The sequence below is a fragment of the Phoca vitulina genome, unplaced genomic scaffold (assembly GCF_004348235.1).
Source record: "Phoca vitulina isolate PV1807 unplaced genomic scaffold, GSC_HSeal_1.0 scaffold3, whole genome shotgun sequence".
Classification (NCBI taxonomy): Eukaryota; Metazoa; Chordata; class Mammalia; order Carnivora; family Phocidae; genus Phoca; species Phoca vitulina.
In genome coordinates, this window is record NW_022589706.1 from 66086309 (window position 1) to 66100242 (window position 13934).

Here is a 13934-nt window from a genome sequence, read left to right on the forward strand (position 1 = left end):
TCTCACTCATCAGAATGTAAAGAGGTCCCTGTGTCCTAAGACAGATCCTACATACGCACCCAGTGGGGAAATTGGATGAAATTTTGAAGGTGATAAATATTTGAGGAAGTAGATAATTTAGAAAGTCAATGAAATGGATAAAGTATATTATATAAAAATATAAATAAGGGAACTTTGTTTCTTTTTACTTGAAATGTTTCATTCGAGGGCTAGAATTAAATTGCCATAGACCATTGCACGTTTAGCTTGAATAAAATTTGATGGGAGTTTGGTTTTTCTATTTATAGGTCAAGCAATACCATTTGTAAATATTAAGAACCATGACTACTCCTTAGTGCATAATTGTTTATAAACCATGGGAAAGAGTGAAATCACTGACTAAGTGAGGCAAGACAACAATCTTTCCTGATGATAAAGAGACTAGTCATCTCCACTTATGTGTGTATTTTAGGCCTGGTCTCCAAAAGAAATATAACCAAAGAAATAGTGTGATTGCGTCCAGGGCTACTGAGCCTAATACTTGGCTGCCTCTATGTTATTCTGATTGTAATTTTCCATGTCATCTAAATTTGTAATAATTTTTAAATATGATAGAGTTTCAGCGAACAAACATTCTCCTTGCCGCATTTCTTCTGCATGAGTAATTCCCTGACAACTACCAGATCTTGGCAGAAGCAGACCTGGTCATAAGTCATGCTCCACTTTCCGTATGCTGAAACCTATGATATGTAACACAGTGTCTTTGAATTCAGATGCTGATTTTCCTAAAGGAAATTTGGGAGAAAAAAAAGAAAAGGAAACGAAATACCCAAATTCAGGAGTAGTATTAATATATTATTATAAGACTTAAAAAATACATAAACACTGGTGATGGAGTCATTTCTGTGAAGTAAAAGCCACGATGCCATTTTCCCCTGTCCTCTGTGTGGCTTGATGGTGGCTTAAGTGGCTGTGTGAGTTTCAGTGATTGATGGCGTTAAAGTCTGTGGAATAAACGTGTGAGGCAGACTGCCGGGGCCAGGTTGGCTGCCATTCACAGCCGACCTAATCTAACTGAAAGGATTGAGAAGTTTGTCCTTTTTGGCAAACATGAAGGCTCTTCCAAGTAGCCAGCAATGTGATTTTACCACACTGTTCATTAATGGGGGTTTTGGATGGCCACCATGTCTGTCTGCTGAGCGAGTCCAAAACTGTGGTCACTGCCTCCAGCAAGCCCGCGGAGGGTTATGTCATCCCCGCTCAGCCAGCCCAACGCTTTTTCCATCTGCTAAAATATGGAACATGGCTGCTGATTTTATTCTTTCTCCAAAGAGAGAAAGAAGTTGGATGATTGTTGCTTTTAACTTGAAGATGATATGTTAATTAGCGTTTTTCAAATCTGTTAAGCTAAGCATGTTTAGAGTAGTCAGTCAGCATTGAGTTTCTTAAAGGAGAGAGATGGTACCGAGTAGCGAGATTTTGTGCCAGTGGATATTTCCATAGTGAAATGATGCTCCAACCAGGCTTTCTTTTCATCAGGAGTGATCCAAAAGGTGTCATGTGCCATAGAGTTACATCATGTCCTAACTAGGTTTAGTAAGAGGATAATTGCCAGGTTGTGTCCTCCCCCACACAGGAAAAGCAGATGTGTGTGTGCACAGTTATTTAATATGTTCTTCTGGGGTGCCCTCATTTCCTGTTCTCTTTATAAGTTTTTACTAAGACATTTTCTGATGGGATTGGGAGTTTAGACAATGATCAGATTGTCGCCTTGTGTTTTGTACATCTGGGGGGACAGTAGAGGCTGATCTATTCTTAAATAAAAGGCACTCCTGCTAAAACAATTTCTTAGTTACATTCAGAGCATGCTAAAAAAAAAAAAAAAAATACAGGAGAATCCCCCTTAAAGGTTATACTATTTATTTTATGTTTCTTCTTTGCCATTCATGAGATTTTTAAAAATAAAATGTCATACTTTTCATTATTATTTTAAAGGTCTCTGGGGAACAAGACTCATGGAAGAAAGCAACACTAACCGAGAGAAGTATCTTAAAAGTGTTTTACGGGAGCTGGCCACATACCTCCTTTTTCTCATAGTCTTGTGCATTTGTAAGTAGAACATTTCCTCCTACTAAAGGAAAAGTTTTGAAAATATTTGACCTGTCAAAACCATAATTGAAAGGAATTGTATATGCATCAGAGGGGTTCATTCAGAAGCTCTCTGTTTTCAGTTTCAGTTTAGAATTTGGTAAAGCTTTCCTCTCTCCTCTGGTAAAAATTGATTAAAATTCAGCGTTATCTGATTGGCCAGTTCATTGTCAGCCATGACCATTTTCACTATGAGATGCATGTGGCAACCTGCCAAATATCAAGAAACCAAGTAAAAGGATTTTTTATTAGATTTCCTGATAAAGGGGCGCCTGGGTAGCTAGTCGTTAAGCGTCTGCCTTCAACTCAGGTCATGATCCCGGGGTCCTAAGATTGAGCCCCACATTGGGCTCTCTGCTCGGCGGGAAACCTGCTTCTCCCTCTGCCACTCCCCCTGCTTGTGTTCCCTCTCTCGCTGTGTCTCTCTCTGTCAAATAAATAAATAAAATCTTTAAGAAAAAAAGATTTCCTGATAAATACACTGTCACTATTTTTACATCAATTAACGTGAAGTTTAATGTAGGAATTATTTTCAGCAAAATGACGTTCAAAGTTTAACGTTCAGGAAATACAAATAATGTCTCCTAATACTGCTTTTATGGATATATATATAAAAGTCCCATTCTTTTGGATCTGGATGTGTTTCCTGTGTGGGTTCCTTCATTCTAATTCATAATGTCTTCCAAATCTTCAGTAATCACCAGCCTTGTACTCTACAGGAAACTTATGGCAGACTCATCTCTTTCTTCTTCCTCTCTTCTTTCAGTATGTATATGCATCCCCTGGGAGGGGAGGGGACTCAAGCCTTAGCCAGGACAAGTCTTAGAAACCATTTGCTTTGAAGTCCAGAAAGTCTTAGACAATGGATTGATGTTCTGATTCAAAGGGTATTGGATGATGGGAGTTCTGTCCTGTTCTCTCTAAAGGTCTTTATGAGAACAGACAAGGAAGCAGCTTTATGACAACCAGGACCTCTTACCATACTCCTGGGAAAGGACTTCCTTCATATAGTGTACACTTAGAAAGACTTAAAAAATTAACACCAATCTTAAAAAGAGTCCCCTTCTTTGTTTATGGAGAGAATCAAAATTTATCAATGATTTAATAAGGCCATTCTTATTACATTAAAATTGACCACCTTGAATTTAATTGACTAGGTACAAAAAGCTTCCTTAAAAACATTTTTAAAATTTATTAGATTTATTAAAAAAATTTTTTTAAACTTGAAGTTGAACATAAAGGATTGAGGAAACACTTAAGTTTCAATATTTATAATTTTAAGAAATTGAATATTGATTTGTTTACTATCCCCACACACAGTTTTTTATTAATACTAGTAAGTTCTTAATGAGCTTTAACAGGGAATGATGACTTTTTGCATTTTCTGAGACTTTGCCAATCCACATGGGAACTTGAGAAAAAAAGAAGTTATTTAAGCTAGAATGTATATATGTGTGAATAATATCCATTTTCTTGATTTTTTTCTGTTATTTGTTTAGGAGGGAATGTCATTACTTTTTACAACATTCTATCTAAGATAGAAATGCTGGAAAAGTAGAAAAGATCTATTCATTATATTAAAAGTTGTAAAGCCAGAGATGTGATATTTTTAATTTTTATGTTCTAAGCTGTTAGAGCTTAGAATACTGAAGTAGAGTTTGCTCCCTGCATAGGCGCTTAAATATTAAACTACACTGGCCTTAAATATTAACAGATTGATTAGAATCATTATTAAGATTTTTTCAGGCATGACACAGACACATACATACGCATATATTTCTTATGCAAAATATAAGTACCCCTATAAGTACGTTTAGGTTTTCAGTGGCCCCCCAAATTGCTTGAGCATCAGAATCACCAAGAGAATTTTTTAAAAATTACAGTTTGCCCAGATCTGCTAAATCTGAGCCTTCCAGAGGTGGCCCAGGGAAGTGAGTGTTCCGATGCACTGACAAGTTTGGGAACTAGGCCAGATAAATAAACTGAATAGCTAGAGTTCTAGGAAACATGCCTTACTTAAGTCATATAATTAGTGTTTTCTTGTTTATTTTGGAGTTTAATGCTTTTTGTTCTTTTTCACACTAATCACTTTTTTCTTATATCAGTAGCTGCATATTTTACATAGGCCAAGTTTTATTTTCAGAGTACTATAGAATCTCTGGCTAGGAAGGGATCTTAGCAACCATATGATCAAACCTCCACTGAATGCTAAAATTCCCCCTGCAGCATCCCTCTCAAATGGTCAGTCCTCTTGTGTCTGATTGAGCAAGAGTTCCAGGTTAAAGGACTTACTTCTTTTTTTTTTTTTTTTTTTTAAGATTTTATTTATTTTTTTGACAGAGAGAGACACACAGTGAGAGAGGGAACACCACAAGCAGGGGGAGTGGGAGAGGGAGAAGCAGGCTTCCCGCTGAGCAGGGAGCCCGATGTGGGACTCGATCCCAGGACCCTGGGATCATGACCTGAGCCGAAGGCAGACGCTTAACTGACTGAGCCACTCAGGCGCCCAAGGACTTACTTCTTTGAAATAGTTCATTTTGTTTCTCTATGGCTATGTTAGAAAGTTCTCCCTTATATGAAGAAGCCAAGTCTAACCTATCAAATTTCCTCTCCTAGCTCTCCCCTCCAAGCCCACCTATACCAAATACCTTTTCCATGTTCTTCTCCAATTTAGCCCATCAGAAGTTTGGAGACAGACATTCAGTCTCCCTTAAGTCTTCTCTAGGTTAAACCTTTCTGGTTCCTTTAACTGTTGATCATGTGATTGGAGACATGCATTTGAGTACCTATGTGATAGAAACTCCCTCCAGCACATGTTCTGTTTATCAGGTCCCTTTGAAGGCACAGTAGGAGCCTCATAATGAAAGAGGGGGAAAGGGATGCCGTAGGTGTCCTCAGTCAGATACACAGCTGTGGTTCATGCCTCCTCCCATCACCTGATTCTGCACATAAATGATTCCTCAGTCTCTTCACCAGAAACTATAAAGCACTGCGTCCCCCAACTAGTATATGAACACTTTTTCCTGGAACATAGTAGCGGACTTCCCTTTCAGCTCTGTTAAATTTCATCTCATTCAGTCCATCTGTTGAAATTTTTTTGGATCTAGATTCATTCATCTTATGTATCAGTTGTTCCTCTTGGCTTCACTGGATCAACAGAGTTGATATCATCCATGTCCTTATCCTGATTAATTAATAAATCAAAAAAGATTGGTCTAACAACATCATCCATTAGTCAAAGTTCTCTGAGTTCACTGAATTATATTATCATCTAGCTCAGAATGTTCAAGAAATAGGATAATAAGGATAATAGAATAATAAGGATAATAAATAGGAAATAACGACTGGGTGGCTCCGTCATTAAGCGTCTGCCTTCGGCTCAGGTCATGATCCCAGGGTCCTGGGATCGAGCCCCGCGTCGGGCTCCCTGCTCAGCAGGAAGCCTGCTTCTCCCTCTCCCACTCCCCCTGCTTGTGTTCCCTCTCTCGCGGTCTCTCTCTCTGTCAAATGAATAAATAAAATCTTAAAAAAAAAAAAAAAAGAAAAATAGGATAAGAAAGACTTTTTCAAATGCCTGTCTGAATAACTCCACCATTCCTCTGCTATTAGCTGTTGACCAAATTAAAAATGAACATTATGAGGATAAGCGGACAGGATTTACTCCTAACAAAGCCTTACTGGCTCCTAGTGATTGAGCCCTTTCCCATTGCTCAAAAACCATCTTTTTAACTATTAGTTTTAAAATCTTGCCAGCAATATCAATATCAAATGACCAATAATATCAAGCGTATTACTCTGTGGGTAAATGAGATAATGTACTTAACCGTATGCCTTGCATATTGGAAGCTCTTGATATGAAGTAGATAGGGTTCTGGAAGGCAGTTGGCATAGTAGGAAAAGTATAGATTTTTTTGCATCAACAGAGATCTGGGTTCAAATCCCAGCTCCACTACTTATATACTAGGTAAGCTTGAACAAGTTATTTAACCTTTCTGAACCCTTGTTTTCTCATCTGTGAAATACTTATTTTGAAAGATTTTGTGGAATGCCTGGGTGGCTCAGTCAGTTACGGGTCTGCCTTCAGCTCAGGTCATGATCTCAGGGTCCTGGGATCGAGCCCTGAGTTGTCCGGCTCTCTGCTCAGCGTGGAGTCTGCATCTCCCTCTCCCTTTGCCTCTGCTCCTCCCCCTGCCCGTGCTCTCACTCATTCTCTCTCTCTCAAATAAATAAATAAAATCTTAAAAAAAAAGAAAAGAAATATTTTCTGAACTTTGGGATTAATATACCAAAAAATCCTAGGATACTGTCTGTCACGTGAAGAATAGTACGAGCAAAATTCTTCCCAGAAATAGTTGACAATGGCTGAATTGTTTCATCAGTAGGTTCTAAAAACTATAGGTTCGAATTGTTTGGACATTCATTTGAAGCAACTAAGTGCCCATCAAGACCTATTTTCTATCTTATCAGTGTTACTTCTAAGCCCTATGTCTTTAAAATTAGTCTACTTAACCCAGAGGAGAGAAATGACATGGGAACTAGGTAATCCCACTTTCTCTATAATTTAGAATTTATTCTTACTTGAAACCTAAGGTTGCTATGAATCCACCATCAAAGTACGTACTTATATATGGGTTACTGTTATATAAAGAGCCACGGAATTTCTTTGTGTGACTTAGATGCTGAACTTGAAGGGGATTAATGGTATTGTTAAAGATCTTTGGAAAAACCAAATGAAGTCTTTGGTGAATCTATGATAAAAGTACATTTGCCTCTTCTTTTTTTCTGCTCTCTCCGTTAAAATTTCTCAAGTTTCCTGTTTAAACATAATGAAATCATAAAGAAAAGTTGGTAGAGTTAGCATCATAGAAATTTGGTATTTCTATATGTCAAAAAAAATAGACAAGATTAAAAGGCAGAAAATTCTCAAGAATACTTAGAAGAAACATTACAAAGGATTAATATTTTAACACATATATAACCCACAAAGCACTGAGAAAAATACCAAGACCTCAGTAAATATTTTACGGAGTAGAAAATAAAACATATTTCACAGAGTAGAAAATGTAATCAATTAGATTAAGAAAGTCTTTAACTTTAAACTCACCAGTGTCCAAAGAAGTAATGAAACTGGAGAAATGAACAACACAATCATAATACAGCATGATATGTTCTGGGATAGGAAGAGCTCTTATATGAAGAAATCTATGTGTCTCCATCTCTTTATTTCTGGAAGAAGAAGGCTTTGCTTTGTATTCCAAAAAAAAAAAAAAAAAAAGAATAGTATCAAATCAACATGTTGTATACCTTAAACTTACATAATATGACAAGTCAATTATATCTCAATAAAAAAGAAATGAATATTTTATTTTACTTGTAAAAATCTTGCAAAGATGGTTATCTAATCTAAAGATAGTTTTCCTAATTGCAAGAGAATTCATGCAGATGAACTGTTGATGACTAGGTCAGGGAAGTCAAAGTCCGTGGGTTAATCATCACATTGGTGGGAAGCTAATTCAATTTCCGGTGGCATACATTCCAACAGCTGACACATTCAGTCTGAAGATCACAGCTTGCAGCCCACGGAAAGTAACTTTTAAAGACTGCCTATGGCCGGAAAGCTCTCTGTCCTTTTCAAGAGAACAAAACTACAATGACAAGAAATGTATGTTCTTGCATAAATACTAATTTAAACATGGCCTGCGTTCCATGTGCATAGCTTTCTCTTCTTTATGTCTTTGTGATAACATATATAAATATTACATATCTTGCTCTCTTGTTTCAAATGGCAAAGTAATAACCAGCTCAGTATGGGCACTCGCAAAAGCACTTGTGTCAACAGACTTTATCCCTCAAAGATTTCCATCACAGTGTTACTTACGATTTCCTTCAAATTTTAACCAAAACTAGATTAAAATATCTGGAGGTTTTAATAACTTTAATTCACCTCTCTTGTTTATTCTGCTGTCTCACTTCTACCTGTTGAAACGCCTCACCAGAGTTGCTTAGGGTCCTCTTAATTGCTAAATTTTATGGGCTCTTTCCAGGCTTTCTCTGACATTTGCTCCTATGGCATTTGGCTTTCTAGAAGCTTCTCTTTGGCTTCCAGGACTCCCTCTCTTCCTGTGTTTCTTCTTGCTCTATTCACTTTCTTAGTTTTTTTCTTTATGAAATGTGTTTAGCCAGTGTATTCTCTGTGATTGGGTCTTTGGTTTTCCCCTCAGGTGATCTTTCCCACAGCTTCAACTGGTACCTGCTGCTGGTGAGTCCAAGCGCCCCCAGACCTAGCTCAGGAACTACAAACCTTGTACCAGCTTCTGCCCAGCATCTCCACTCGTGTATCTCCCAGGCGTCTCATCCTTACCGTTCCTAACGCCACACTCATCATCCTTCCCATCCAAACTTGCTTCATTCGTGTTCTCTCTCTGGGCTCATGTTAGCATCACCCACATGATGCCTCTCTCCAAAGCTGGGCATCACTCTAGATGCTTCCCCTCATTCTTCTCATGTGATCATTCCACCTACTTCTTCCTCTTTGGTGCCTCTCAAATCTGCCTTCCTTCATATATCGCTATTTTCCCTATTTTAACCTTTATCATCTCTATCCTGGATTATTCATTTATTCATTCATTCAACTGTTCAGTAAGTTAATTAAAAATAAATTTAGGCCCTGCCCTGAAATGTGGAAGTGATATGAAAGAAAACAGTTGGGGACGAGGATTCCCCTACAGAGAAGGCCTCTGTGAGGCCTAAATCAAGCGTGGGAGCCCTTCAGATGAAGAGAACTGCCTGAGTGAAGTTTCTGAGGCAGGAAAGAGCTCAGAACATTCCAGAAGCTGAGTGAAGACAGTTACTAGAGAGAGTACCATCAGATGAGGGTGGAAAGGTGGTCAGGGGCCAGACCCTGTAGGTCTGGTAGGCTTTGGTTAGGGGTTTAGAGGGGGAAGCTGGGATTTTAAGTAGGGGAGTGACAAGATTTATTTAAATTTTAAGATGACTCAGATGCCGTTAGACCACATATTGGTTGGAATCTTTTTAGATCTTTTAGTAGGACTCCCAGGCACTGCCTCCAGGCTGCTCTGAAACCAGATTAACCCAGGTCACTCTTCCATTTAACATACTGTCATCACCTCACTTTCAAGATTAAGTTTAAAATCGTTACATAATAAAGTGCACTTCATTATTCCGTCTTTGCTTACTTCTTCAGACCTGCCACTCCCTGTGAACACCTGTTATTTCAACCACATCAAGCCACCGGGAGTCTCAAAAAGGCCTTGGCCTAGGCTGTCACCTCTTCTTGGTCTGTTCAGTTCTTCCTCATCCCTCAAGATCAGCTCAAGAGGCAGATCCATCGAGAAGCCTTTATCCACTAGCCCTTCCCCGGAGCTCTGCTGAGGTCCCGGGCCCACCTCAGTCACTGCACTCCTCACCCTGGATTCTCAGACTAGTTCATGCATCCGTGTCCCTCAGCACAGGGAGGGAGAAAGGGGTGCTGTTAGGCACATCTCGGAGATGCCACATGGATGTTCTTACTAAATGCTGACAGCTTCGCCCATTCTCATTCTCTGTTTACTAGTACTTCTTGCTCACTAACCCAGAACTATTCCTAGTATGACAACTCCAAGAGCTCAAGCCTCATCATTCTTTGATTTATGTGTATTGCTTTGCATTTGGCACTTTTCATTTATAGAGTCTATTCAAATACCTGATCTTATTTGATCTCTACCGTGTTTCTGTGAGGATGTGGGACAGCACAGAGCTAGCAAAGGAGTTCGGCTTCCTGGTCAGGATGATGGCTTTACTTTGTGGCAGATGGCCTTGGAATACTGGATTCTACTGTCTTTACATCTGGTATTTATATTTGTGTGGCAGCTTTGATTTCCTCTTTGGCCCAAGAGTTATGAAGAGGAAAACAATTTTTCATTTTGAGATGGCTTGGTTTTATCTGTGTTTGCTTAATCCTTTTAAAATTAATTTTCTGGGGGCGCCTGGGTGGCTCAGCCATTAAGCGTCTGCCTTCGGCTCAGGTCATGATCCCAGGGTCCTAGGATCGAGCCCCACGTCGGGCTCCCTGCTCAGCGGGAAGCCTGCTTCTCCCTCTCCCTCTCCCCCTGCTTGTGTTCCCTCTCTCGCTGTGTCTCTCTGTCAAATAAATAAATAAAATCTTTTTAAAAAAATTTAATTTTCTGCATTTGTGGTTTTTAAAATATTGCTTCTTTGGTTTTTATGGGGGATTTTTTGTTATTTTCTGTGTTTCTGTTGTTACATTGGAAAATTCTTCTTTGCTCTTTATTCTAACGATTTGGAGTTTTTAGTACAGTCATCTTTGTTTTTAGTCTTTGAGCCTACATTTTTTCAACAATATTAAGGATAAAATAGTGTCCATTGCTATTTTATTTTATTATTATTATTTTTAAAGATTTTATTTATTTATTTGAGAGAGAGAATGAGATAGAGCATGACGGGGGGAGGGTCAGAGGGAGAAGCAGACTCCCTGCCGAGCAGGGAGCCCGATGCGGGACTCGATCCCGGGACTCCAGGATCATGACCTGAGCCAAAGGCAGTTGCTTAACCAACTGAGCCACCCAGGCGCCCTGTCCATTGCTATTTTAAAATGAGGAATGTTTTTTAAAACAGCTTTATTTATATTTCATGCTGATTAGTTGGTGATGCTGTGATAATATTTTTTATTCTGGCTTATTTTATGGAAAAGGGAACTTGGAAGTTAAGACAAGGACTATAGAATAGAAGAAATATATACACACAGACATATATCTGTCCTTTACCTTATATTTTTTAACATTCTCCTTTCTGTTCCTCATTTAAGCCTATCTATTTCATCCTGTAGTTTTTTTCTTCATGATTCAGCTCATTTAAAGAGTGAATGCTACCTTCCAAGTGGGCTTCTCCATCAGGGACTAAAGAGAAAATGATGATACAGTCTTGTATTTCTATTGCATTTGACATCGTGCAGAATGTCTTCACATACATTTCTCCCATTGAACTATGCAGAAGCCCTAGATGTTATTTTTAAGATTTCATTTATTTATTTATTTGTCAGAGAGAGAGCACATAAGCAGGGGGAACGGCAGAGGCAGAGGGAGAAGCAGGCTCCCTGCTGAGCAAGGAGCCCGGTGCAATGCAGGACTCAATCCCAGGACCCTGGGATCATGACCTGAGCCGAAGGCAGCCGCTTAACCGGCTGAGCCACCCAGGCATCCCGCCCTAGATGTTATTATACCCACTTTCTTGTTGATGAAACTCAAGCTCAGATAAGTTAAGTATTTGTCTGAGATCCCAAGACACCGAGACCCACTATCATGACCACGGAGGCAGACATTCTAGGTGAAGCAAAGCTGAAACTCAAACCCAAATCATTCTGCTTCCAAATCCCAGGGGTCCTTTAGCTACAACCTAGGTGGACTCATGGTGTAGGTGATTCCGGGAGCGTAAGGAGCTACCACTCAAAGATATCCCATGGACTAGCCCAGGGCCTGGCACAAGGGAGGGACTGAGTTAATATTTGCTGATTGAATGTGTTAGAATAATCATCCCTTCAAAGCTAGATGACAGTGTTTCTCTGGATGTCCAACAGATGGTGCTAAATAGCCAAGGGAATGCATCACTTCCCTTTTAGTGAAGCCATGAAATTTCATACAGGTCCTGAGAATTTCAAAAGCAATCGATATTAAAAATATAGGAAAACAAAAGAGTTGAAATTTTTTTATTTTATTTTTTTATTATGTTCAATTAGCCAACATATAGTATATCATTAGTTTTTGATGTATCGTTCATCGATTCTTTAGTTGTGTATAATACCCAGTGCTCATCACAACATGTGCCCTCCTTAATACCCATCTTCTGTAACCCTCAGTTTGTTTCCTGAAGTCCAGAGTCTCTCATGGTTTAAGAGTTAAATTTTTAATCAGTGGCTAAAATATTTATATGTATGCATATAGAACTAGCATATTTATAAATCAAAACATTTAAATCATTTGTTACAATTCTTTTTAAACAAAAAAAAAAACCCCACAGGTAAAAAATTTAGAATGATCTATATTAATTAATCCAAAGCAAATTCTAATTTCAAGTTAATTGAAAAAATCAGCTTCATAATTACTTATTAGGTTTTGGGGACTCCTTCACTACTCCTCTAGCATCATATCAGCCTTGTTTCCTCAGCTGTCTCTGGATCCACAGAAAGCTTTCCTAGAGCTCATAGTACCTTGTCCATTCCTCTATAGGAGTTGAGTGGGCGGTGCTGTTCCCAGGGAAACTTACTGGCTTTTCTTCTTGAGGACAGAGATCACACCTTGCTTATCTTCATAAGCACTTTGTCCCATAAATATGAATGGATTAGAAGTCTAAACCCTTACCTCTGGCCCAATATAGTTTTGAGAGGTGGCAGGTCATGTAACACTGGAAAAGGAATTTCTTCTCCTAATTTGTGGGTCGTTAGGAGGACAGGTGAGGGAGCCTAACTAAGGGGATGGCAAAAACGTTCCTTCCCCTCCAGATAGAGCACATAAGCCTCGTGACTGTGTGTATTTATTGATCCATTGACTGCTTGCGGTAGACTTTAAAAGATACTTGTGTTTGAATCACTATTATCTACGCCGCTTTTTATTTTTTTTTAATCTTTAACAGTTTATTTCAATATCTGTGGCTGTGCAAAAGTCAACACAATACTCGAGTAGGAAGGATCAATAGAAAAAAGTGTTGTATTCATTTTAAGCCGTGGCCCGCTAAATACTAGAATACTATCAGGTGCTTCGTTCCTTGCCCCTCACAGAGTTGGTATTTAGCAGACAGCTTCTCAGAAAATAGATGCTAAATAATGCTTGGTCATTAAACTGAAGATTAGAAGTACTTGTTTTGAGGTTAGTAGTATCTAATTAACAGAATTGTTGTAAGGACTAATTGTGGGACCAAACAAGTACTGAATGCCCTATGAAAAAATTCACCTTTATTGTACATTTATGAAAAAATTTCTTTATTATGTTATGTTAATCACCATACATTACATCATTAGTTTTTGATGTAGTGTTCCATGATTTATTGTTTGCGTATAACACCCAGTGCTCCATTCAGTACGTGCCCTCTTTAATACCCATCACCAGGCTAACCCATCCCCCCACCCCCCTCCCCTCTAGAACCCTCAGTTTGTTTCTCAGAGTCCATAGTCTCTCATGATTCGTCTCCCCCTCTGATTTCCCCCCCTTCATTTTTCCCTTCCTGCTATCTTCTTTTTTTTTTTTTTTAACATGTATCATATGATCTCACTGATATGAGGAATTCTTAATCTCAGGAAACAAACTGAGGGTTGCTGGAGTGGTGGGGGTGGGAGGGATGGGGTGGCTGGATGATAGACATTGGGGAGGGTATGTGGTATGGTGAGCACTGTGAATTGTGTAAGACTGATAAATCACAGACCTGTACAAATAATCATTATATACTCCTCTTTTTAACTAATCTTAATTTTCTATGCTGCTCAGGGGGGGAAGGGAGCTATAGGAGGATGAGATTTTACTAAATAGCACTTAATCCCCAAATCATTTAATACCAGGTTTTAAATGCATTTTGTGATGCCTAAAGATTATTACAGAGTCAGCTGAGTATTGATCACCTGCTGGATATTGAGAACCATGACTAAAAGAAGTGAAAAACTTCTGTAGTCAAAAGAAGTATAAAAGAGGGGCACCTGGGTGGCTCAGTTGTTAAGCGTCTGCCTTTGGCTCAGGTCGTGATCCCAGGGTCCTGGGATCGAGCCCTGCATCCGGCTCGCTGCTCCGCAGGAAGCCTGCTTCTCC

The 13934-nt window shown here is 39.0% G+C and overlaps 1 protein-coding gene across 1 annotated transcript in view; it reads left to right on the top strand.

Moving 5' to 3' along the window:
• PKD2 (polycystin 2, transient receptor potential cation channel) overlaps nucleotides 1-13934 on the top strand; it is a 54344-nt gene that overhangs the window by 6839 nt on the left and 33571 nt on the right. The window contains exon 2 of the mRNA XM_032400776.1: nucleotides 1975-2088. Within this exon, the coding sequence (XP_032256667.1) occupies nucleotides 1975-2088 (114 nt within the window). The remainder of the gene's footprint in view (nucleotides 1-1974; nucleotides 2089-13934) is intronic.